Genomic DNA, 26,783 nt, shown 5'->3' on the forward strand with positions numbered 1-26,783 from the left:
ATTAAATGGTTAATTTTAGGTATTAGGAGGGCTTATATCTGAATACGAAATATATATATATATAAAGTTTTTATTTTCACTTGTGACCCGCTGCCATTCGGAATTCCTCAGTATCGCCCAATCACAGGCATATACATATTGTGCACGTCAGCTTCTGTAATTGCGTGTACCTTTTTGTTGATTTTCTTACAATTATGAATTATAGTTATTGGTAAGTCACGACCAAGTAATATATCTTAATACGCTCTCAACTTTACAGTGCGAGTTATCAGTATTTTAAGTAGAATCGTTTTGAATTCGTGTCATTCATTGAAATTGATTCCGTAATTAATGCTCGGCTTTTCAAGAGGCGCAGGCTTTTAATCGATTATAAGCCAATCAAGATACGCCTCTCTTTTCATTAAAATGACGCGCATGATTTTTGTCCAATCGCATTCTCTGTTACCTCGGTATTGTTTGTTAATGGTATGAGCCAATTTCAGCAACCAACTTATTATTAATATTACAATTGCAGTCTATTCGCACCTCCTCAAAAACTGACAACGTTTAGACGGTTGAAATGAAAACGCTATGGAAACTTAGGAATTAATTCCACAGATGGAAGTTTACATGGATACAAATTAAATGTCACGATTCGGATGTATTCGATTTTAATTTTCTAAGCTTCGTGTATGCACTTTCTTCTTAATGAAATTACTTGATTGTGGAATAAAATGAACTTTGTAATTACATAGGCTGTTATTTGAACTTGGGTATGTCATTTTGTGAATCATACGAGAAGTTATCATTATTTATATTGGATCGACGACAACGTTAATTTGTATAATGTGGCTATTAAGGACATTTTGCCTGATAGTAATCGGGAATAAAGGTAAGATACTGAAATTGTAATTTAACTTACTTTTATGAGTAAATGTTTCCCAACCTGGCGGGAATACTGAACCTAATCTGGGCACTACACCATGCATATTTTCGTACGTTTCTAACATTAATTCCTATTTCATTTGCCGTCTTAGACTTTCTCATACTAAAGCGCTATAATATTTTATTTTTCTTTTATTACTAAAAATGTATTCATTCATTTCATAATATTCATAACTTAACATTTACAGTACATCTCCTTAAATGTTAAGTTCTTAACACTAAAGCGCTATAATATAGTACATGGTATTTTGTACTTCTGAAATCTTTTACACATCATTTATTCAATCAATCAATCCTGCTTCAAGAAAACAAGGGGTCTCTTCTCCTCACACCCTGTGTAACATAATCAACTGTAAGGTTTAAGGAGTGAATCAAAATGTGTTCACACAGTTCACTCTCGACTATACATGATTGTATAATAAAGATTTCTTTTTGTAACAACCAAACAAATTATAAGCGAACTTACAGAACGTTTCGAAAGAAAGACATCTTTCTTATACCTAATGTAAAACCAGATGATAATCTTTCCAACAATATACCTGATTGATTTTGATTTTCTTTAAATGTATTATTCATTGTTCTTACGTTTACATTCAAAAGTGTATCAAAATCACATTTATTTATATATATTTCCTAGGACGTCATTTTGTAGTTAGTAATGTTAATATTAATATTGATAAATCAGATGTTTTTCTTTAATTTTACCGAACTTATATAACTCAAAACATTAGTTCTAGGCCGGTAGTAGAAACAATTTTTTAATGTTGGCGCAGAGCCCATTGTTTCTCTGGTCTCAATCTAACCCTTAGCTCGTTGGACACGTTAGCCTAGTGACGTAGAAGGTGTGGGTTCGATTCCAAGTTAGGAACACCTTAGAAGTGGAATCAGTCTTTTTAGTATTATTACATCAAAATTGGGAAAAACGTACTGTTCAATTCATCAATTAACTTCCTGATGAACCACATTAGTTTTTAATTATTTTGTTATTATCACATTCTTTCCAAAATATAATTATCTGTATAAAAACAATTCAAGACAGATCGACCGTATCAGATGTAAAATAACTCCATCCAGGTCATCAAAATAAAATTTATTTGCGTTCTCACATCGTATTATTTATACGTAAAGTACCTCCGTCAGCTTACGTAACTCTTACCCAACCCTACGTTATCTTAACGTAATAATACTAATAATATAATATAACCCCACCTAACGTTCTATAATAATTGTTTTGTTTAGGTTTCACCTCGATATGTCCTTGATCGTTTATTAAAACAAGCTATGGGGCTTTTAACCAATCACAGTATAAATTTATATCCGCTCTTTATCCTTATAGCAGTGCTAAGTCATTTATTCGATTATTTACGGTAATTGTTTTATTCTTTTGATTTTATATCGAAAGATTAAAACATAGTGGATAACACTAGTATCGATACAAAGCTGTGTCCTATATAACTAATAATACAATTGTTTATGGATCCGATAAAATAAACTTTCGCAATGATGTTGAAAGCTTCATCTCTTTAGATTAAGCGTCCTTGTTCAGGAGATTTCACAATGTCAATATTGGTAAATAAATTGTCATTTACACAATATGTTGTCACAAGTAGCAATCTAACGAGCACCCACGCGTCAGTGATATACACGATGGTAAGCATAAGACAACATAGCACATACAACAATATTGTTTTCGTCATAGGGTGGTGGAAAATTGAATAATGTAACCATGACAGTCTATCTATATTAAAATAATCTACTTTGACAGCATTGTCTGAAAATAATACCAAAACTCAGTATCGTGGCTATGATACAAACACAGTAGGGCTAACAACCATATAAAGCTTGATTCTCACTAGGACGCAACACAAGGACGTAGGCGCAACGTAAGTGAGTTGACCAATCATAAGCGATGGATTATTCGAACTGTCGCGTGTCATTGGTCAACACGCTTGCGTGGCGTTTACGTCCTTGCGTTGCGTCTCTAGTGAACCAAGCTTTAGTGAGTTGACCAATCATAAGCGATGGATTATTCGAACTGTCGCTTGTCATTGGTCAACACGCTTGCGTTGCGTTTACGTCCTTGCGTTGCGTCGTCCTAGTGGGAACCAAGATTAAGGAGTGTTATAGGCACCGCACTCTAAAGTAACTCTGGTATCCATTCTATATTCGATATATTAATTCATTATCGAATGCTCTGTAGTCTGCCTATCACACATAATCTGTTGGAATTGATTGAGAATAGAGAGACAATAGATTGCTAGATTGACTGTAATTTTCCAATTACAGCGACGCGTCCTTAGTTTAGTCTTAATTTTTGGAGGCTAAATAATTACAATGTAAGTTAAGTGCCATTATGGCCACTTCAATTAACACTAAACGTCATTCTACTTACTGCAAACGTTAAAGATCTACTCGCTCAATAAATTAAAACATACAGATAAAATCTATTGAAGTGTTCAAGTTAATAATTTAAGAACAAAACCACAAACAAATTATAAGTTTAGGTTTTTCAGCCTGGATCAGGTAGGCATATATCTATTCAATCTCGACCAGAAGATTTTTAAAGAGTGCGATTTCCGCACCTAGATGTCCATATTTCCTAAACTTTTCTCACCTCAGCCCCAGCCACGGTGGAGCTGAGGCTTATATTTATCAATTTTATCCCAACTCGAATACTTTTAAAAAGGTAGAATTTTGTATTAAATCTTACCACATTCTTCTTCCTCTTCTTTCCCTTTTCTTTCTTTTTTCTTTGCCTCTTTCCCTCTCCCCCCCCCCCCTCTTTCTTCCCCTCTTTTTCACCTTTTCCCTCCCTTTTCCCCTCTTTTTTTCCTCCTTTTTCTCCATCTCCTCTTTTTCTCCCTCTTTTTTCTCCTTCTTTTCTCCTTTTTCCTCCTTTTTAATCCTTCTTTTCTCCTTTCTTTCCATCTTTCTTTCCTCCTCTCATTTTCCCCTCTTTCTCTCTTTTCCCTCTTTTATCCCTCTTCCCTTTCCTCTCCTTTTCCCTCTATTTCCGCTCCCGCCACCTTTTCCTCTTCTTTCCCCTTCTTTCCCTTTTTCCTCTTTTTTTCTTCTTTATTTCTCTTCTTTCCTCTTTTTTTTTCTCTTTCCCCTTTTCCTTTCTTTTTTCACTCTTTTTTCCTCTTCTGTCCTCTTCTTTTCTCTTTATTCCTATTCATTCTTCTACATTCTTCTTTTTCCTATGTTTTTCTTCTTTCTCCTTCTTTATTCTTTTAGATTCTTTTTTTTATAGTCTTTTTTTTAATTCTTTTTTCTATGGTTTTCTGTTTTTTTCTATTCCATTTTGCTTCTTTTCCCCTCTTTTTCCCTCTGTTTCCCTTCAATTTCCCCCTTTTTCCTCTTCTTTTCTCTTTTTTATTCTTTTTTCTATGGTTTTCTGTTTTTTTTCTATTCCATTTTGCTTATTTTCTCCTCTTTTTCCATCTATTTCCCTTCTATTTTCCCCTTTTTCCTCTTCTTTCCTCTTTTTTCCTCTTTTTTCTTCTTCATTCCTTTTCTTTCCTCTTATCTTCTCTCCTCTTTCCCCTCTTTTTTTCCTCTTCTGTCCTTTCTTTTAGATGTTTTAATATTTAAAAAAAATTCTTTTTCCCTTCTTTTTTTCTTCTTATTCTTATATTGTTCTGCTTGCTCACATTTTGTTTCATGTTCTACAATATATAGTACGGTAGCTCAACTGTATCATCAGGATTAGTTACTCATGCAAGCCCAGTGGCTTAAGCGAGATTCATTGTATAAACTTCAAAATGAATGATTACTTTTTGAGGTTGCATGTCTTTTAACGAATTTCACGTACGATAAACTGTCCACGGGTTGATCATCCAGCATGACGTCAGACGTCATGGAAAATACAATACAGATTGATGGGGTGCTTAACGCAAGTGTAGAGACAGACCGATGGCATGCTACTGTGTTTATATCGATATTATTTTGTGTTTAAAAAAAGATCATAAAACAAATGCAGGATTTATTCATTCTTGATTGCTATAGATTGTTGCAAATCAAATTTCGGAATCATGAATGAGTGGCATCCTGTCGGTAGTCCTCGTACGAGTGTTTCCAGAATATTAACAGGCGGTTGGCCACTTGAGTCCACCAGTAGACAAATTCAGCCTTAATTAAAAGTAATTTCTGATTTACTCTACAAAAAAAATCACAAACAAAAAGCACCGTACGAGAAGACATTCATGTTAAAGTTGATGTCACCTTTTACACCTTTTACAATGCACAACCAATCACATAAATGAATCGCGTTGCATGTCGAGAGAACTACTTTGAGAAATCTAGTGTATGTAAATAGCAAAACGCCATTAACACGATTCGATATTGATTTATGTATTATGTGGTACGATACTTTATACCGTCTCATGCGATGCCCGCTCGCCATACCTATTGTATGCCAATATAACGAATTACGTTTCAACATCGGCTGATCACCTAGACGTTGTGATCGGGTGGTAACTGTTATTTTAGTTTAATGCTGTTTGTAGAGAGTCTATGTTTCATTATTATTTCATTTTGGCTATTAAATGAATCAGCAAATTAAATAGATAAAATTCTATGATAATATTTTGTCGGAACGACCTCGTGGTTTTCGGAAAAAATTGAAATTGCCGTTTAGGCCTATCACTGTAAAATAATCTGAAGTGTATGTGTTTGTCTTTTATGCTGAACGATGCCCTTTAATGGAACGACAAACTAAACATTATTAAATGTCTCGCCGATACTATACAAAATATCAAACAATCTAATAGGAATGCAACGTTATGTGCCATTCTAAGACGTTTTACTCGCATTAATATATGTCTGTATTTTGTTTATAGATCCTGTCCTGCAAAGAGTAAATATTGTAAAAATGTACAAATCAAAAGGTTTTATTCTTGGTGTTCCTTAAACACGGATAACCCATAGTTATAGAATCATTTATATTTTTCGTTATACAGTATCTTATATTTTCCAAATTTGTAATAAATTAGTATTGCTAAATTTTCAACTAGCTCAATTCCATCAAATGATTTCCCACTAAGCTCAATTTCAAATCAATGTAATAGGACTATATAATATAATTGACTATTTGAAATTGGCTGCGTAAAACGTTCTAAAACATTTTTTCAAGATAACTGCCGATTTAAGATGTTTTATGTCGTAATATCTCTAAGGTTCGTGACATTGGACGTACAAATACCAATATAAACTTCCAACAGTCGCTTCATCTGTTTCACATAGACTTCTGCAATTACCTATCATTGAATGAATCTGTAATCAAATTCGCTTCTCGAAAACTTTTGTATATGCATTTTCATTTACATATGTTCTATCACGTGACAAGTTAATGTTACGCGCCAAATTGACAACTGGGAGTTAGCAATGTTTTTTATTTTCTTAATGTACGATGAAGCTGTGGTACATTACTTGTACTCACGTGGGACCACAAAGGAAATAGTTTCGCCAAGAAAACTCTGTTTCGAAATGCCTGGTATAGGCCTAGACCTATATTATACATTGTATTTGTTTGTCACAACTAGACATTATGCCTACGCGTTGCTCAAAACATGCATGTGTCTTAGGAGGTATAAAGTAAGTGAACTTTAGATCTGAAGACGAATGCAGAACTACAGGCCAAAAAAGAATTTAATTTTTCATTTAAATCAATCTACATTATTTCATATCATGGCTAGTATAGAACAAATTGCAAAACTGTCTCCATAACAGCAGTTTTCATAAATTGGTAAATGTAATAATCGACCTATTCTGCTGTCAAAGTTTGAGCAAAAAATAACTTTGTTTCTGGAAATGTGTAGACTTTTTTTGTACAGTATCAAAGCCACCTGCTAACAATCTGTTGAAATAAGCTCGTTTGTCAGGCACTTTAGTCGATAGAGTCTCTGGCATCTAATTGTCGATTACAGTCGTAGTGTTAAGTGTTTTCTTAGAGAAAAAAAAACAAACGAAAAAAAAAAATCATGGATGTATTTTGTATGAAGTAATTTTGTTTGTAGTTTTGTTTGAATGCAAGCTACTACATTACTTTTACAATATTATAGAATAACTTATTTGTAGCAAATGGCAGTGTATATCTAAGTAGGTCTACTGCCTATTCTCTATCCACGTGATATCATAGATCTGTGCACAATTCAACACTCGAATTTATATGTCAATAAGAGATTACGTATTCGCAATTGGATTACTATTTATACGACCGCCGGCTCTTAACGTGTCGTTAACACAAAAGCCTTGGGGGAAATTAAACAACTTGTATGACGGAAAATATTACGGTATAGATTCTTATCACTTCTACATTAAATTCCCATATTATTGTGCATGTATTGTGGAGATAAACGCGCCGGCGGCTCAATGTGGACAGACACGATGTGACGATTTGCCATAAGAACATGTCCACACCTGTACAATTCAACCAACAGTTGTCTTCAGATATTGCAAGATCCATAATTTGTAAAGTTACAGGGACAAAGACGGATTTCATTTGCTGCAGGATATTTCTTAACGTCCTACCTTCAACACAAACACTGAAATCACAGGGGTCATGGAAAGTAGTATTTATATTTCCTATAGCAGTATTTTTATATTTGTATACCTTTTTGTGTTTGTATTGACTGCGTTTGTCCGTTTATATAATGATAGCTTTATACTTCTATATGTATTGTTCAACTTTAATTTGTTAATTCAGGTTAGGGTTTGCAATAAAACATTAAAAAAAGGAGAATCTTTCTGTTTTCCCAAGAAAGAATATAATAATTTTTAAAGAAATTTGCTGAAATTAATATTATGTTAGTTTATAGTTCAATGGACTTTGATGAACTTATTAAACTTATTTTATCACTAATCTATAATATTCATCTGTATTCTATAAAATATGTAAGTGATAGTATAGTCCCTTAGTTAAACACCCAATGTACCAATGAGGGTATCTTAGCCAAAGATTTTTCTTTAACGCATAATTTTAAAATTTTAAGTGAAATTTTTATTTTTGGATCCGATCTTCTTTCGAATTGTGAAAATGCTTTTTGTTGTATTGTTTTATTATGTACAACAATTTAAAATATTTGATTGATGAAGCTTGTGAGGCGCCTCTGTGTAATATATTGAATAAAAAAAAATTACCATTATAACTTTTAAAATAATCACATTTTTGTTGTAATATAGGCCCTACCAGTCTAAACTAGTCTATACCAGTCTATGAATCGTATTACCATTAACGTGTGCTTATCAACGTCTAGACTACCAAATTACATTTATTTTAATGTACGTTTATGAATTATATTACTATTGTTTCAAGCAAGGTTTTATCTTCGGATTACAATTAAATTAACAAAGACAATCCCATACATATTCATAAAGTACATGACGGATGTATATTTCTTATATCTTTCATAATTCTCCTTCTCCTTCTCCTTCTCCTTCTCCTTCTCCTTCTCATTCTCCTTCTCCTTCTCCTTCTCCTTCTCCTTCTCCTTCTCCTTCTCCTTCTCCTTCTCCTTCCTCCATAGATTCCTGGTCTAGGGCATTATACTGTCATGACCGTTATCCCTCAGTGATAGTTCATTAACAACGAACTTCTCAATTAATATATACATTACTTTACTGTTAAATTGCAGTTCGTTAAAAAGTAATCTATATACCATTATTGTATAGCATATTCACACGCATTTATGATCCAATATCACTAAAATGGCAATTATGCAATCTTATCGGTAGAAGTTTAACGTAGCTTCTGTTGCCGCTGCACCACGCCGCCTTTACATTAGGGAAAGGGATCGCATTTTAAAGCCCATTTTCCTGCATGATAATTCACTAGAGTGAGCACGAAATGATTCTGTACGTGTGCTTCGTGTTGTCAAGACCTTTGGTATACACAAATGTGGACTAGCTCAACAAATGGGATTTATGTGGAATAGATTATGTATGAAAAGATTAAATAAATAAATTACGTAAGATGCATTATTCATTCATTGAGAAATTAAGTGTTGGTTTTTGTTTTTTTTAAATCTTTTAAATTTGTTATGGAAATGGAAGCGGATTCAATGGAATCAACGCACATACTGGCGCACCACTTTTCTTCGGTCTAACACCTAAAACAGAATATATATAACTAACTAATACATTAAATTGTCAAATAAATCGTAGACAATTAGTATTTTTTTATATTTGCCTAGCCTATGTAGGACCATCAATGTTGGAATCAATTTCTTTTTTCTATATATCTGATACCAACACTACATGGTCTATATAAGGTAGATGTATAGTAGTTGACGCGTACATTCAAACTGGATTTGTTTTACTGATCTTGCTAAATGATAAGTGAAATTGATATTGTACATTTATATTGTACTGTAGACATATTATATTGGAAATTATTAATTGTAATTTACAAATTCACATAAAAGGACATACATAGCAGCACAAGGTTGAATTGTATGTTGCACCATTGGTTAAATATTTCTCCATGGTTGAACCATGGACCTATAAATTAGAAAACATGATGGATCAAAGAGCCATACTATGTTGTGAGTCCAGTCTAATTTATAGGTCCATGGTTGAACTGTAGTGGAATGGACTAACAAGATATACTGTAGTTACAAACATAATCAAATTTTAAAAAACGGTATTATAAAAAAGAGCAGTAAAACAAGAATGGACAGAAAAAATGTACCCTTGTAATATCTATTGATAATAATAATAATATCAAAACACCTGTACGCACATGTCCAATATGAAAAAGAAGTGATTAGATACAATAAGAACCTAATAAATGACAGAAAAAAATATTTTAATGGTAAAATCGATTGTATTCTAGACCTGGACACGGAAATTAACTAACTATTAGAGGAAACAAAAATATACTGTCAGTTTTGTTTCACTATATTATATACGCAATGTTATTTTAACGTAAAGTTAAACAGAGAGAAATGCTTACCATACAGTACGTACATTAACTACTCATACGTTGGTAATTGATCATGACAATACTTCAATCTTAAAAACTATGTCACTCCGAATTAAAGAGTGTAAAGTGCTGTCTACACTATCAAACTTTGTGTGACAAAAAAATGTGATGTACCCATATATGGACACAATGATGTCACATCACTACCATATTTGGTCATATCACTACCATATTTGGTCTCATGACACTTGTCAAGCTTGTTTGATAGTGTAGACAGAGCTTAATAGCAGTTGTGATGAATGTCACATTATTGAGACTTTGATTAAAGAAAGAAAAGCTTAATGTAAATACAGAATATTTGAAGTAACATGAAAAATAGCGCACCTAATACTAATAGAGCATCGAAGAGAACATCGAATAAAGAACCGAGTGATGCACTAATAAAGCACCGGAAATCTCAGAGCGTATCTATAGTAATTGAGCGTGTGGAACAGCGAGTACTAGAACCAAAATAGCACCGAGAAGATCAAAGATTCGAGCACCGAAAACATCACCGAGAACAAGTAGACCTCCAAAAAGTTCACGCACAAACAATTTAAATTTTTTACATAGAACATAGTTATAAACGTTCAACAAATCGAAAAAGAATATTTTGGTATTCAGATACTTGGATTTGCTGCTGCCTTTAGTATAGACTATATTTTATCATGATAATTATTAGAAAATGTGTGCTACTACGTCGGAATTTTGTTTAAATTAAATTCCAATTTTCTCTTTATTGAGTCACGATTTGCGGCAAAAGAGTGACAGTGCATATTTAACGTTGGAACATAATTTCAGACAATTTAACATAAGATATATACTTGGGTGCATTCCCGCCAATATCACGGAGTGTTTTATTCACTACTGTAGTAGCGTCGTGAAACTAAGCACCCTTACTATACGTAAAAGAAAGCAAAGGTAATCACATAAACAACATTTGATACCGTGGTTCAATAACAGACGTTGTGTAGATTATCTAACCATAAAACATTAATTAGGTTGCCAATAAAAATGGAAGATATCAAATTGTGAATTACGTTTGCATGTACACGATAGTTACATTTTGGCAAAGTATGCGCTTAATGCGAACGCGTATTAGCAACACAGTTAAGGCCCATTTACACTAGGACGATAACGATCGACGATAAATAGACAAAGGTGCATTTTTCATACATAAAACAAAAGAAATATAAAAACCAACCAAAAAGAATAACCATCTATGCTTCCTTTGATGAAAATGATATTTTCACACGTCCATTCAAATGACGTCATGATTAGTAAGAGCAATAATACCGTGACAATACAACGATTTTATTGTTTTTATTTATCATTACGTCATTTGGAATTTTAAAAATATTATTTTTATAAAAGACAGCATAAATGATTATCCTATAGTTCTAGAACGAAAACCTTTCTAATTTCTTTTATTTTATGTAAAAAAATGCATGCTTAAATAATTATCGTCGATCGTTATCGTTCTAGTGTAAATGGGCCTTTAAGCTCTATCTACACTATCAAACTAGTTTGACAAAAACAAGTGTGATGTGCCCAAATATGGTAGTGTTATGCTTAAATATGGTAGTGATATGACACCATCATGTCCATATATGGGCACATCACATTTTTGTCACATAAAGTTTGATAGTGTAGACATAGCTTAAAAGGCGAGCGTCAAACAAAACTCTTCATCAAGTATACGTACTGTTTGTACAGCTCCTTAGAAATGGGAAGTTTTGAATTGTTGTCTATTATTAACACAATCCATGTGGTAAAGATCAGAAAACGAAGTTATAATGAAATGTATATGTATTTGCCTTTGCATTTATAATATGAATATTCATACACGTCATAGTATGTTATGTAGAGCTCTGTAATGTGTGGTAAATAATTATTATTAATTAAATAACATTTCTTTATCTACTAAATATAAACAGGTTCGCAAGAATTAATTAGAATCAAAGATCTAATTTAACCGTAATGTTATTAGAAGTTATTTATTAATCACTTACATACCTGTGACTATTCTGGTAATTACGTCATAATTGCTGATATTGCTTGCAAATTTGTAACTACTGAAACTGAATTATTCATAGAAGTTTTAGATTAATAGAAAAAAAACCCAAAAAAACTTTTAAACCACGTGACGGATTAAATAATGACCTACTTTCAATCTCCATTAATACCTTTTGTTATCAATATGTCGTTAGCCTCTCATAAAGTCCCGCTTTACTATGAGCTTACACATTACAAACTTGTATTGTTTAATCTACGTCTAACATAATTGTATCATGTTGACAAAATTAACGAGTGTCCCAAACGGCGCCCCGTACGCTGGCCACATTCTGAATTATCAGTTCTCCTGAGTATTCCACAAGTTATCAAAGCATTTATGTACACAAGTGACATATGGCGTGAACGGTAATTGCGTTGGAAACGCTAATATCGTTGGAAACGGTAATTGCTTTGGAAACGGTAATTGTGTTGGAAACGCTAATTGCGTTGGAAACGCTAATTGCGTTGCGTTAAAAACTCGTAATTTAATATTGATCAATCCAAAGATATACAGCTGAATTATAGGTAATTCCGTTTATTATAAAATTCTTTGAATGCTCACATGAATATCTACCGGATACTAATGTCATTAAAACAAAAATTACCGTCCGAAGAGGCAATTATAATCTTAATTCAGAAGTGTGTTTTTTATCGTTTAATTTCAAATATGGTAGGAATCATTTTAATAAATATTGAGAATTATGAAACAAGTATCTACTTACCGTAAGTACGAAAGTTACCAAGTAATTCAAAAGTTCAATTTAAGAATAATTATCAAGACATTTCTACAGATCATGTCGGAGGGTGAAACTAATCCTGTATTGCGTCACAAGATTAACGTAATCCAGCATATTCACGGTTTGTAAAACTTTGAAGTCGTGATGAATTAAAATTACACTTTTTTACATGTAGGCCTATAGATCTGTTCGAAGAGTGACAATGTGTTTTTGTTATATATTTAATGTCAATCATTTTTCCCCATATTTATTTATAAAGGGTATATGCTTATTAGAATATTACAATAATTTATGTGTGTTTCTATATGCGTGTATAATGTTTCGTAAATTATAGATATTGGACATAATCTAGGTCTAGGCCCTACTCATGTAATGTTTATCGGTACGGACGCTAGAAGGTGAATACATCATGTGACACCCAGCTTCCTAATTATGTAAGGATGTCGAGTTTAAACAATTCATTTTGTAGGCTTATTTAATACTCATTGATTACAAATCAGACTATCTGCATTATGTATCTTATGTTAGCGTAACAGCAACAACAGCATGTATACAATTAGCTTTGAATTGACCAGAACACGCATTTAAACCACGCGCGCGCCACGACACTGATATTTCAGAATGTGTTTATGATACGGTACGTGCACTGTTTAAATAATGTTTACGATTGACCAGCACCTGTTTATGCGTCAACACGAAGTTAGCCTTTAAGAGCCATGGATGTTTTCGAATGAGCACGTTCATACCCATGAGCAATTTAGCAATCTGCAAATCACAAGTTATTCTTGCATTTTTTTTACTTTTATGGTTAAAATTTATTTTAGAATTTAGCACTTCAAAAGAAGTGGACTGTCCGGCCTATTATTGAAAAAATGTTTTAGTAGGTGTACGTGTTTATGAGTTGAGTACAGTATTACTGCTTGGCTGTGTCATATTATAAGATGACGAGGCGTTACAGCTTATACTTTACGATTGGTTGGGGGTCGTCTCATAAGCACTACACTGATTATTAGTTATCCGCTTGGTATACCAAGCGGATAACTCCTTGTAATTGTATGAGATCAATATTTTTTTTCTGTATTATTCTTCTTTCCTTCCTTCCTTTTTGTGAGTCGTGTTCCTCTAAAATGTGTAAACATAACATTTCATAACTTTGACAACATATGGGCATTTACGTGAAGTTGTGCACCTCCTATTTTTGAATGACGTCATAGTTGCGCAACGTGACTTATGCGCAATTTTATGAATTTCAATGATTGATCATAGATTAAAAACCAAAAGTCATTTAGTATTGACACTTTGACAAAATTTAAGTCATATCAGGGGCAAACTTTCTACGGATTAAAAATGGCATGTTTGACAAGAAGTTACGCGCGCACGCGCATTTAAAATTTCAAAATGCGCAAAATTAATTTCTAATCAACTTTTTACGCGTTTCTTGTCATTTTGAGCATGTCAAAAATTCCCACGGGCGCGCAATTTTTTAAGCGCGCGGTGCGCACATAGCGTTAAAAACATATTTTTTTCTCTTGAATTATATTTTTCAAGCCTTTCCCAGTGATTTTGAAAACAATTTAGACCTTTTCCAGTTTAAATAACGCCATACGAACACGTTGAATTAGACAATTCGTGCGCGTTTTTTATGAAAAAGCTTAAAAAATCGTCAAAATTATGTCTTTTTTTAAACAGTCATAGTTTCTAAAGTAAACCGTTAACCGTTTATTTTTATTACAAAATCTAGAAGTTGATGAGTTGTAGATATCGGATCATGCATCAATAAGGCTAAAAAAACATTGTGACGTCATCGTATGGCCACACGAATGTAAAATATAGGATTTTTGTCTCTTTCGTTATTGCTCATCACATTCAATGGAGCGCATCGCGCTTATCTGTATTCCTTTTTCTCCTACATTTATATATTGTGTAGGTCAATCAACTTTCTTTAGCATGAGATAAAAATATTTTAATTTTTATGACGTCATCATGCCTAAAAATTTTAATTACGTGGGTCATTAATTTCATCTTTACAGTAAATTTTAATCTGTAATAGCTCGTAAGAATAAAATGTGATAATCACGATTAAAACGTTTTCTGGAAGCTATTGGATTGTAGATACGAATTCATGTAAACATTTTGTCAATCGGATGTTGTGACGTCATCATATGGCCAGTTGAATAAAAAAAGTCGTATTTTCATATTTTGCGTAATAGTTCATCACATTTAAAAAGGTGCGCATCTATATTTTACGTATTCAAATTTCTTCTACACGTTAATATGTTGTTCCTGAGATAATTTCCTTCTGAAATTGCTATCTAAGTGTTTCATTTTGATACCGTCGCCATGTTAAAAATTGGAATAAATGGCGGGTCCCGTAATTTCACCTATTCTACACTGTATGTAATATGTATACAGCTTATACTGTTTGCATGTATATACTATATGACACAAAATTCAGCACTAACAGCATGTCATATTCTTCAGTTCTTGTCATAATGCCATAATCTTTATCTGTGTGCAATATTCCAACGTATGACGTGCACGTGGCGTTTGTCGTGGTGCGGATAACTAACTCGTCAAAGTGACGAGTTTCATGTCTAGTATAAATTGGGTCAATCAATCACCTCAATTGATTAGGCCAATGATAACGCAATATTATCATTGTCGGTGACTTTATAAAGAGACACGCGCGCGTACAAAAACTGATAAAATATTACTGGTACTTTATCTTGTATATTGATAGTGAAATTGATTTTGACCAAATAAATGAATAAATGAATGAGCTAATCCTTTTTTCGATTGCTACACTAATGTATATGGTTTATGAAATTATGATACTAAAATATACCCGGATGTTTTATAAGCTGCCGTTTATTACTGCAAATCACAACGTTTAATTAATATATTCCATTCGTTTATGGTTGGCCTACATTTCACAATACAATTAAAATCCTTTGTAATCTTAAATTACTAAATACATATCAGTAAGTTTAATAAATAAATAATACAATTCTCTAAATATATGAATATTCCTAATATTAATGAACCTAACTCCAACGGTACATATTGCACATAGATGTTTAGTTCGATGGTCAGTTTTTTTCCTACTATTCACAGACTTTTTTTAGTACCTACCCCAATGGAAACTGTTGAAGTTAATAGATTCATCTTGATTGAAGGTACTATTGTAATATAATTGTATTTTATATATATTTAAAAAAAGAACAAAACAAAGTAGTCGATTGCTGGAACTATATACAGGAGACATTATCTACTGCAGCCAACTACGGGGCGCCGTAAATTAGCAATGTCCCATACGGCGCCCCGTAGCCAACCAGTGTTTGTTGGAACAACCTAAAATGCATTTTTGTTTCTAGGTTGTCGTAGTAAATTATCATGATGTTGACAACATAATCTCTCAAGTCATAGTTTTCAAACGTCATTTGAATCGCACTCGGTGTTCAAATTATATCACACGTCATTCATACACAACCCAACTAACCTTAACCACTCTATTCCGAGCCCTTATAAACATCCCTAATGGAGGTTATCCAATTAAGTTGATATTACGTCCCACATATCACAATTCTAACACGACCTAAAACTATGAAGAAACCCAAAATATACTTATAGGTCCATACATACAACTTAAAAAACATATCCTTAAAGATGTATTGTCCCCCTGAAAAAATAATTGTTTTCAATTTTATTTGTCGAATATGCCATTTTAATGTCACATAATAGTTATCCACTTTGAACAAAAATTGAACCTGAAAAAACTGTAATTTAAAACAAAATATAGCCAAATTGGCTGCCAGCCAATAAGTTTTTGGTTGAATTTGACCATTTTATTTTCTCATTTTATAAGTGAAAACATTATTTTTCCGGGGTCTTTTTCTATGGAAGTAATTAACTTTATTAAAACTACAAAATGACCTATTCAAAGTCAGATAGTATTAATCTTCATTTTTCATGTTTTTTTGGGGACAATACATCTTTAATGTTTACCGGTTTTGTTATGTATACACATTATTGATGAATTCCGAAATTTGGCTTACTAATCATAGTTTATTTTGTTCTAGCTGTAAACTGTTCATGGAACAACAAACTGTTAATGAAGAAGCTATTTGAGGATGATAAGTATAATAACCAAGTTAGACCCGTGCTGGACACCTCTACAGTTATCAACATGACAATGCTTCTGTATGTAGCGCAAGTTCTAGATATGGTAACTATTAATATTAATAATAAACAATACAGATAATAAGATAAGCCTAAAATTACAACTATATAGGTATTTCTTGTATGGGGATTCATATTTTTGTTCTATATGTCAAAATATAAACCGTAATTCTACTAAAACCATGGAATAATAATTCTATTCTCCCCTGAGAAAAAAAGTCCATTCTCAGCATAGTTTCTAAAAATTGTATATTGTTCATTCATTACTTACAAAAAAAGCATGAAGGCAATAAAACCAGAACCTTGCGATGCCGTGGTTCATAGGCATTAAAGGTGTTGCGGAAGCAGCGTCAGTGAATATATACAAATGTGTTTATTCATCAAACCATAATATGAAAATAGTGATATATGTACAATGATTTAGAAATAAAAATGATGAAATGGAGTTTCAGACAACCTTTTTTAACTGTGTGATATATACGACCGAATCGTTGAACTGTTCATGTTTACGATTAAAGGGTTTCCATATTGGTATTAGTTCCTCTAATAATAATCAGACCCCTATTCAATTATTGTGTGCTATATTATTTGCTTTCGACTCTGGTCTGTGGCGTTATAGGTGGGAAAACATGCAATACAATGACGGTATACTTGCACATTCACAAAGTACGGTCTTACCACGTTGAAACACCGGTTCCCGTCAGATCACCCAAGTTAAGCAACGTTGGGCCCGCTTAGAGCTTGGGGGAGACCATCTGAGAATACCGGGTGCTGTATATGGAGATGCGGTCTCATTAGGTATTTGAAATCAGCACTGCTGACTCTTCTTATGGCAGCCCCTGCATCTAGTATCTGCTTTAGTTGGCTTATGCCTTTCCTCTGGTTAAGGTGGGCACTGGACGAGAGAAGCCATTGGTCAATGTTGAGACCAGCCAAAGGTGCTTTAAATAGTCATTCAGATGAATGTAGGAGTAATTGTCATTGTCGTTTACGACAGAAAGGCGCCCATAAAAAAATACCAGCACATTCAAAGTAGTTCATTCTTTGTTTCAGGATGAAAGAAGACAAACTTTAAAAACAAATTTATGGATGACCCTGGTAAGTGGATAATAACCAATACATTTGATTATTTAATTTAATAATACACCGGATAAAACTCTGTGCGAAAATATGGAATGTATAATTTGTTTTAGTACATGGAGCTGCATAATTTAAAAAAATAGATTACATCAAAATTCATTAAAAAAAAAATCAAAAAGGCCAGAAAGCTGATGTCAATTAATTATCAATGCATGATGTGTTGAATCAAACATGCATATATTGTACTTTTACAATAATTATTTACCATAATGTTTTAACAATAGCACACAGTTTGCATAATACCTTAGATAGTGTCCCGTATCACTAGAGATGATTAAAATTATCAGTTGTCTAATGTTATTACAACACTGCTCATTCATTCCAATGTAACTCCGCAGAGTATGCTTTACATGTTGTAAGTTATAATTTGATTATTTTTAATATTCTAACAATAACACGACAAAGGCTAGTTAAAAGACGTTTATTATTTAGCGATACATCAAAATACAGCAAAACTCATATTAATAATTGAACGTTACTGAAAAAGGGGAAAACATTGAATTTTCTAAAACTATAACAAATACTGAAATTAGTCATTATTATTGTTAATTATTATAATTATTTATTTATAAAATAATATAGCAAAAACAAACTTTTAACCAGGGAAGTTCCCTGTTTAGACTATCAATTTGTAGTGTGAATTTTTTTAATTTACAAATTACAATACGGAAATCAATGCTTTTCAACATAATTATTTAAATTTGAAAGAAAGGAACAGTGTTTTAATTGTTGTTTGAAATAAATACCAATATAAATAAATATCACATATCCACTTTATTTGCAGACCTACCATAATTAGGCCTTATAATTATACATTATTGTCATAACAAATAATTACATATTACATTACAATACAGGTTATGCAATAAATCAAACAGATCAAAATGGTTCTTTGAATATTTCATAGTGAATGTTTAAAACACGTAAACGAGCTGTTTATAGTTATCAGGTCGTTCTTGTACCTTGGCGTATAGCTTTGTGAATAGGACCCAAAAAAAAGGACAATATGGGCGCATATATATTATTTTTACCAACGTGAAGGCACAAAACATGAATGCATAAACACAATTATTCATAATAAATCAATAAATTACAGAGAGTCACTAGACGTGTGACGTAATGGTCAACTTTTCTTGCTTTTTTTTGTGAGATATTATAATAAGGTAGGTTTTATATTTATCTGGGTGTGTGTAAGCTATCTTATCTTACATAAATGCATTATTAATGGTTTCTGCCTTAACACGTTGGAAAAAATAATGGCAGCGAACTTTCTTTTCGTTGTGAATATCAGGTATGGCGTGACCACTATGTCAACGCACCTAAACCAACTTTCCTTTTGTTGTGTGTATCAGAATTGGCGTGACGAATATTTACAATGGGATCCGGAAGATTTTGGTAACTTGAAGATGATTAAAATACCCTCAAACCTTGTATGGATGCCAGACATAGTTCTATACGATAAGTATGTTTAATATAAATATTTTATTTTTATTTTTTTTTATCTTTTGTGGTTAACGACCATCTTTTTTCTGCATATTTTTTGTTATGTTATCTATAAATATTTTATATTAATTTTCAAATATACTACTATAGTCTGGGGTTCGTTGCCTACGGTTTATACGTGTCCTTATCCGAAAAGACTTGTTCCACCACAAGAACTAGGAGCGAGTCGGTAGAACCCATGCCGATATTGTTGGCTCTTTGGGTACTAATAATGTGTTGTAAATAATAACTATACCTTCTACGCAGCTGTTGAGTCTAATAGTTATTCTGCGCAATAGTTATACTGAGCAGTGTAGTCGCGAATTCCTGAAACTGAAAGAACGCTTATTATATGTAGATTGTAGAACATAATGAAACCGATCGAAATAAGTTAATGCCCTGTGTTTTCACATTAATGTACATGATATAAAACAAATAAACAATAATTTAAAAAATCCATCATAATCTTCATATTTCCTAATAATGTTGTAAAGATACTATCACTTGATACGGTCAATCAATTACATACGTCATCAACATTGTGTTGCTGCATCGATTTATTTGCAAACGTATCATTATCACGTCTTCTTCAAGGAATTACAAATAAGTAAGACACCTGATCGCAAAAAAAATGTTTGGAAAATTATTACCACTTAGTAATTATCTGCATAATTTATATCATTAATATATTTGTATCAATAACTTAGAACATATATCAATACTAGTTTTTTTTTTGGTCACGAAGAACATTTTTATTGATTTGATTTGGGCAGAAATCTTCACAGGACGATTATGAGTTAATTTTATACCGCATGCAACAACCATGTACATGGTATTATCTTAAAATTATATAGGAAGAAATTATGCACAAGTTATTTGAGATGAATAGTTTTGTTTCAATTGTTTTTTAAAATACACATCGAATAGCGAAACACTCGCCAATTACAGGATGGATAAACTATAATTTTATCATGCGTTAAGAAAAGTCTCATTTGAGGCTTAGGAGGAGTGGAGTGGAATAGAGAGAGTCGTGAATTACAACCCGGGTCAGGATTGAACCCCAGACATTGGGAATGGAAACCTAGGCACGTTAACCATCAAACAACAGCTATAATTTGCTGTCAGCTTTTGCAAAACAAATGATACATTTTGTGCTTATTAAAATTGAACTAATTAGGCAGCGTAGAGTATACGACATGGAAGTGTTGATTAAGACGACACACAGACAGCTGATCTGCTAAAACATCATGGACTAGGCCTACTCGTCAATTAGCTCAGAATCCAGCATAGGTCACAAACCTTGTAACGAGTACTGAATTATTAAGCAAGGGACAGTGAACACCGTTTTGAAATTAAGTAGCAGATTCAACTTAAATATAGGGCAGGTTAATTGTGGACAAGCCGACCTGTCTATATTCAAAACAATGAAATTACATTTCGTTTTAAAGCACTTCTCATCGTTATGTTATTGTAACGAATTTAATGTAATAAGCCTACTTCTGTGATAAAAACAAATGTGTATTGATGAGAATGAGACGCTTAGTTCAGAATATCTAATTTATTTCAATGCAAATGCCATGACATTCATATGTTGAAACTGACGGAAATGGGTCGATTAATTTCACCGGGTTAAAAATGTTCACATGGTTATTACCCTTAACGAAAATCGATTATCTACGGTAACGATTATGACTCACGTGTGTATTTACATACAAATCATTTCGTACCGGTATAATAAATGGCTAGTGACAATTATATCTCGGAACGAGCTGCTTGAGACCAGAAATTGTAGCACCGGTGGTGGTTGGTGTTATTGGTCTGAATTACCATACCTACAAAGTGTTAAGGAAACCAAATCAAATTTAGGATGAACACATTCAAGGAATTTATTACGTAATAAACTTCTTTGAACATTACAGTTTACAATTAATATTAAAACTCCTTTCTTTTGTGGGTAACCATCATATTCATTCATCTTTGAAGTCTTTCTTATCGGTCTTTAATAATTTGCAGATACAGATGTTACAGTCTAGTTACGTGATGTTTTGACAATTTTAATATAATACAGTTTAAGAGCCGAGTTTTACGGTTTTTTTTAAACAATTGACAAAAGTAAACGCGATTTGGCAGGCCTAGGCCTATACAGCACACAATCATTAAATAAACGTGTGTTTTAAAGTAATTGCTATGTTCTTTGTATATATTATCATATATATTATACCTTGTAATAAACGCAAACTCATTCTACTTATTACCAATATACTTTCTTCGTACAAACCAGACACATTACCGGTACTTTATGGTTTACAAGTTACTTTATGCCTTTTTAACGATTCTCATTTCCATTAAGTAATTGTAAATAATCAGATATTAATTTATATTATAATGAAATCTAATTCATCCAATCTTAATAAACAATTTCATTAATTTAGTTCAGTTTTTTTTCTAATTCATTTTAACACCTTATCGATTACTCTATGAACCAACTATACTTAGCTGAACTTTGACCTATTAGTAGTTAATAGACCCACTGCAACCGTACTGGTTACTAAAGGTTGATGTATGAGACCTACACAAAACCTACTGACACAAACATAGGGCCTACAGATACAATTAACAATAGTGTAAGTTTTTAAAGCAACTTTTCAAATGAAATTAAGTACTTTGACTCTGATACATATAAATAATGAAGTAGCATTTCAGCTGTTATGTTATTAATATTTTGACAGACAATACAGTATGTTAATAATTGCATCGTCACGGAGCTAAGTGTTATTCACGTGTGGTTTAGATAGGTGACATGTCAATTTTGTTCCTTTTTCAAAGAAAGTCTGACAGATACACTGTATAGAATATATTTAATGAATTAGACATACAATGAAATAACTACGTTGATAAAAATGAGAGGGAGAGAGCTCAGCTTTTCATTTGAATCTTGGGATAGTTATTATTATTGCTGTTTAAATAATTCACGTTTAAACAATTTATTTGCAGTGCGGACACAGCCTACTTGCCGTTTTTACGGGACAAGATAATAGTTCTTTACCACAATGGAACATGTAATTGGGCGTCGCCTATAATCGTTAAATCTCATTGTCGACTTAACGTAATGAACTTTCCTTTTGACGAGCAAAGCTGTAAAATGAAATTTGGACCATGGCAACACGATGGGACGGAGATTGTGATGTTGGGACAAGGTAATGTATAATACAAGTTGAAGCACTGGGCTCTTTTGTCATAATAGGTGATGGAATATGTACTTATATAACACGCTCTCGACAACCGACGACGATACGAACTTATAAAACTGTCTCAGAAAATTAGTAACACAATGTGTTTAATAAGGAGTGTGTTAGTAGTGGATTTAAGGCGGGGAGGGAGCCTACCACTCCCGTACTATACCGCTACATTAATAAATGCCTCAGTTACTTCTCGCCTTGACTGTTGCACCTCTATTTCCTTTGCCCTACCGACATCTTTGATGAATCGACTTCAACGTCTCCAGAACACTTCTGCGCGCATTCTAACACTCACTAGAAGAGCCTCAAACATATCTCCTATTAATAACCTCCATTGGCTACCTATTGACTCCCGTATAAAAAAAAGATCATTTTTTTTTCATTCTAACATTTAAAGCGCTACTTCTTAAACAACCTACTTATCTCCTTGATCTTCTTCCCTCCTACACCCCTCTTGCTGGTCTTCGTTAGCTGATTAAAATCTACTGGTTGTTCCTAGAATAAACACCAAATCCTATGGACAAAGGTCTTTTATGTTCTCTGCTGCTTCTCTTTGGAATTCTCTCCCTCGACATACTAAATCAACATATATTGCTATTTTTAAAAAAGAACTTAAAACGCATCTTTTTAACATCTAATACAAGCGCCTTTGATTTTTACTTCGGTTTAGTTGATACTGGCGCTATACAAATACTTACATTATTATTTATTATTAATTGTAAAATGAAGACCCTGTGTAATCTATAATGTTCTATCTTGTTGGATTCACCTATGTGTAATTCATTGCCATTGTGATTCATCCTACTATCATAAAAAAACTTAATACACGAGAAAAACTTATTCGTGCTGTGACCTATTGTGGATCGCCATGCACCGTATCCAAATTTACATATAACGTGCTCATTAGTCTTCAACATGTACCCAGTACATTACCCCAGGCTTACTTTTATATTAAAGACAATAAAGAATGTGGCACGTAGGCGGCAAAAGTCTCACTATAAATCAAGTCATATCGATATTGTGGGTAAATTCTTAATCCTTTTCCTTGATGAAATGCAAATATTTTTATATTCAATTTTAATCAATCAATATTGTAATGCTTGTGTATATTATTGTATGCAATGCACATAGGCTTACGTGTAGAAACGTATTCATTTTCATCGTTTTCACTATAAGCTAATTGTCATGTCACCAAAATATCCTCATCGTAACCTGCCATCGTCACCATGCGTAGGAAAGAAAGATCCAAAAGGGGTTGGAGGCAGCCTTTGAACATTGCAAAGCAAAATAGGACGTTAGGTCATAGTTCAGAAGTTTTTAACAATGTTTCCCTCGCGCAATGTGGTAAAAAATTACTTAAAGATGTACCATAATCATAACGACATAATTAAAAATAATTTCACTTTAATTATAACGCTTAGGTGATGACTCATTATTCAATAGTGATGGTGAATGGGACATTAGGTCATAGTTCAGTAGTTCAATTTGTCCCTCGGCCATCTATTTTAAAAAAAGAAGATTACTTAAAGATGTAGGCCTACCACAATCATAACGATATATTTCATATTTTCACTTTGCTTTTAACGCTTAGGTGATGACTCGGTATTCAATAGTGATGGTGAATGGGACATGATAGGAATGAACGCATCTTCAAATATCCAATCGTACCCGGATGCTCCTGGAATACCATACACCGATGTCGTCTACACGCTATTCTTCCGACGAAGGTCCATGTATTATGTTTTCAATTTAGTGTTGCCGTGTATTCTCATCTCATCTACTACGGTTCTGTGTTTCCTTCTTCCTGTCGACTCTGGAGAGAAGATTAGCCTCACCATCACCGTTCTCCTATCTTTAACCGTTTTCCTGTTGCTGATTGCAGAATCAATGCCGCCCTCTAGCGAGGTACCAATTATAGGCAAGTTTGCAATACCGTTTATATAGGCCTATATAAATTATGCTCATTTCTGGAATAGGTAGACACAATGTAAAACGCATGTCACCAACTCCGTGTCGGTTATTTCTGTCTTAGAAAGATATTATTAAGAGTTTTAAAACAAAATTACTGATTTCATCGGTAGATTTTTAACCGTCGGCGGTAATAAATTTAGTTCCGGTTCGTCATCACTTTGCGACTACTTCCGGGTTTTTTTGCTGCCCTCTCTGATCTCTAGCTGGCAATGTTGGCCGTTGGCGGCGACATTCATTTTTTTTTCATGAATCACACGTGAAGTTAAAATAGAAAGTATACTGCAAATCAAACATATTCATAAATCATCGGAGTATATTGCGGGGAAATTGTAAAATCATATTATAAAATCGGATAAAAATTACATTAGGTCTACATCGGGAGAACTGATAATTGATATCCATAGATTTGTTTGGCTTGAGTGAGTTGTATTAATGTGCTGTACACCCTCAATTATAATTTTTCAAACGATTACTTCTTTTTAGGAAAGTATTATGCTGCAACGATGCTTCTGGTTTCGATTTCAATGGCAATGACCATTATTGTCCTGAATCTACACTACAGAGGTCCGATGTACTCCCGAGTTCCAAAGTGGGCTAAGATATTTTTCTTAAAATACCTCGCCAAAGTTGTCTGCATTCGTATACCCAAAGCAACGTCCGTCTCAAGAGACTCTTTCCTGCGTAACAGTGATATAAGTGATGAATCAGGCTCCTTGATGGAGATGGTTCTACTAGATGGTCAACTTGAAGGATCACCAATAAATGGCTTAAGAAAACTTAAGAAGAACATATCCAAATTGTCACCATGCTGTTCTGAGCATGTGGCGCTTCTACGAATGCTTCTTCAGGAGGTGAAGAAAGTTACAAGAAGATTTGAGCAAGAGGATACCGATGAACATATGAGAAACGAATGGAAGCAAATTGCAATGGTTATGGACAGAGTTTTTATGATTATTTACCTGTGTTGCACTTTTATGACAATGTGGCTGATAATGAATAAGATTCCACAATCATGAGAACGTTTTTTTTTTATATAAATATAAAGAAATAATAATTAATTGATTGCTGGTAATTGATTAATATTATTAACATTTTAGCTTTGTTATACTGACATATTGTATAGAGATAAACATTAATTTTACATACATGATAATTAATTAAAAATTACTGTATATCAATTAGGTAAAGTTAAATAGGTTATACCGTAAATTATCGAATAAAGCGCGTAAAGAAAATGTATCGGCCGTATCGTACTTTCAATAAATACCATAAATTTGGATTGAAACATAACTTTCCCAGAATTTCAGATCAGACTTTGGCCAAGACTTCATAAAGAAATAAGCACTGTCCGGTATAATTCGTAACCCATCGTAATCCTAAAAGTTCGCGATTTACGATATAGGCCTACTATAAATTAAGTTCACATACAAGTTTGAGACGCGCAATGCCGACGGATGACGTGTGTGCCTAGATAGGCCTACTATACTATAAGCATACAGGAATTTAGGTACAACTTTATATACAGATACTACTGCGTGGTACAGTAACTATGAAGCAAGTGGGAAAAAGAAATGAGTGCATTTCTTACGTCATATAACTAAAATCGGTGTTCTGATAGCATTCGCAACTACCCATTTTCTGAATTGCTATATTCAAGGACAGGACGGATATTTGCCAACCATTATCACAAACAACCTTCTTAATATTTAAGAAATTCAATGACATTATATTGCCTCTGGTACATTCCTATCATATAAAGTACATCATCAGTCAGTTCAGGTATAAGTTATCTATGATTACCACATCTTACCTTACATAATTAATTCTCTCATTATCGGTAAGGCTGATTAAGAATACTCGAATTTCATTCATACTTTTCAGTCATAAAACTGTGAAAAGAAACAAAAACAAATTACGTACTTTTAGCACATAAACTAACCGAGATATGATTTATAATCTGAAAAAGTGGAATTTCAGTATAAAAAAACCACACCACACTTTTTCTGCTTTATAGAGAGGGATACGGACGTATTGCAAAGATAAACAAATAATATGTAAATCCCAAAAAAAAACAATTTTCCAGTGTCACAGGTA

General features: G+C 33.0%; 1 protein-coding gene and 1 pseudogene across 1 annotated transcript; both read left to right on the forward strand.

The window, feature by feature from the left end:
* Positions 1-539: 539 nt before the first annotated feature.
* Positions 540-26,003, forward strand: LOC144844770 (neuronal acetylcholine receptor subunit alpha-10-like). Its single transcript, XM_078701828.1, has 7 exons — positions 540-871; positions 16,758-16,903; positions 17,911-17,955; positions 19,350-19,459; positions 22,474-22,676; positions 24,310-24,636; positions 25,173-26,003. Exons 1-7 carry the CDS (start codon positions 826-828, stop codon positions 25,703-25,705), a joined length of 1,410 nt encoding a protein of 469 aa, XP_078557954.1. The 5' UTR covers positions 540-825; the 3' UTR covers positions 25,706-26,003.
* LOC144846694 (5S ribosomal RNA) lies at positions 17,522-17,637 on the forward strand (annotated as a pseudogene).
* Positions 26,004-26,783: the final 780 nt, after the last annotated feature.

The sequence above is a fragment of the Antedon bifida genome, chromosome 6 (genome assembly GCF_963402885.1).
Source record: "Antedon bifida chromosome 6, ecAntBifi1.1, whole genome shotgun sequence".
Taxonomy (NCBI): Eukaryota; Metazoa; Echinodermata; class Crinoidea; order Comatulida; family Antedonidae; genus Antedon; species Antedon bifida.

Excerpts from the sequence above, each read along its gene's own strand:
- LOC144844770 (XM_078701828.1), top strand. The coding sequence starts at position 826 with ATGTGGCTATTAAGGACATTTTGCCTGATAGTAATCGGGAATAAAG. Across the intron at positions 16,904-17,910 it reads TAGCGCAAGTTCTAGATATG|GATGAAAGAAGACAAACTTT; the intron begins GTAACTATTAAT and ends TCTTTGTTTCAG. Across the intron at positions 24,637-25,172 it reads TAGCGAGGTACCAATTATAG|GAAAGTATTATGCTGCAACG; the intron begins GCAAGTTTGCAA and ends ACTTCTTTTTAG.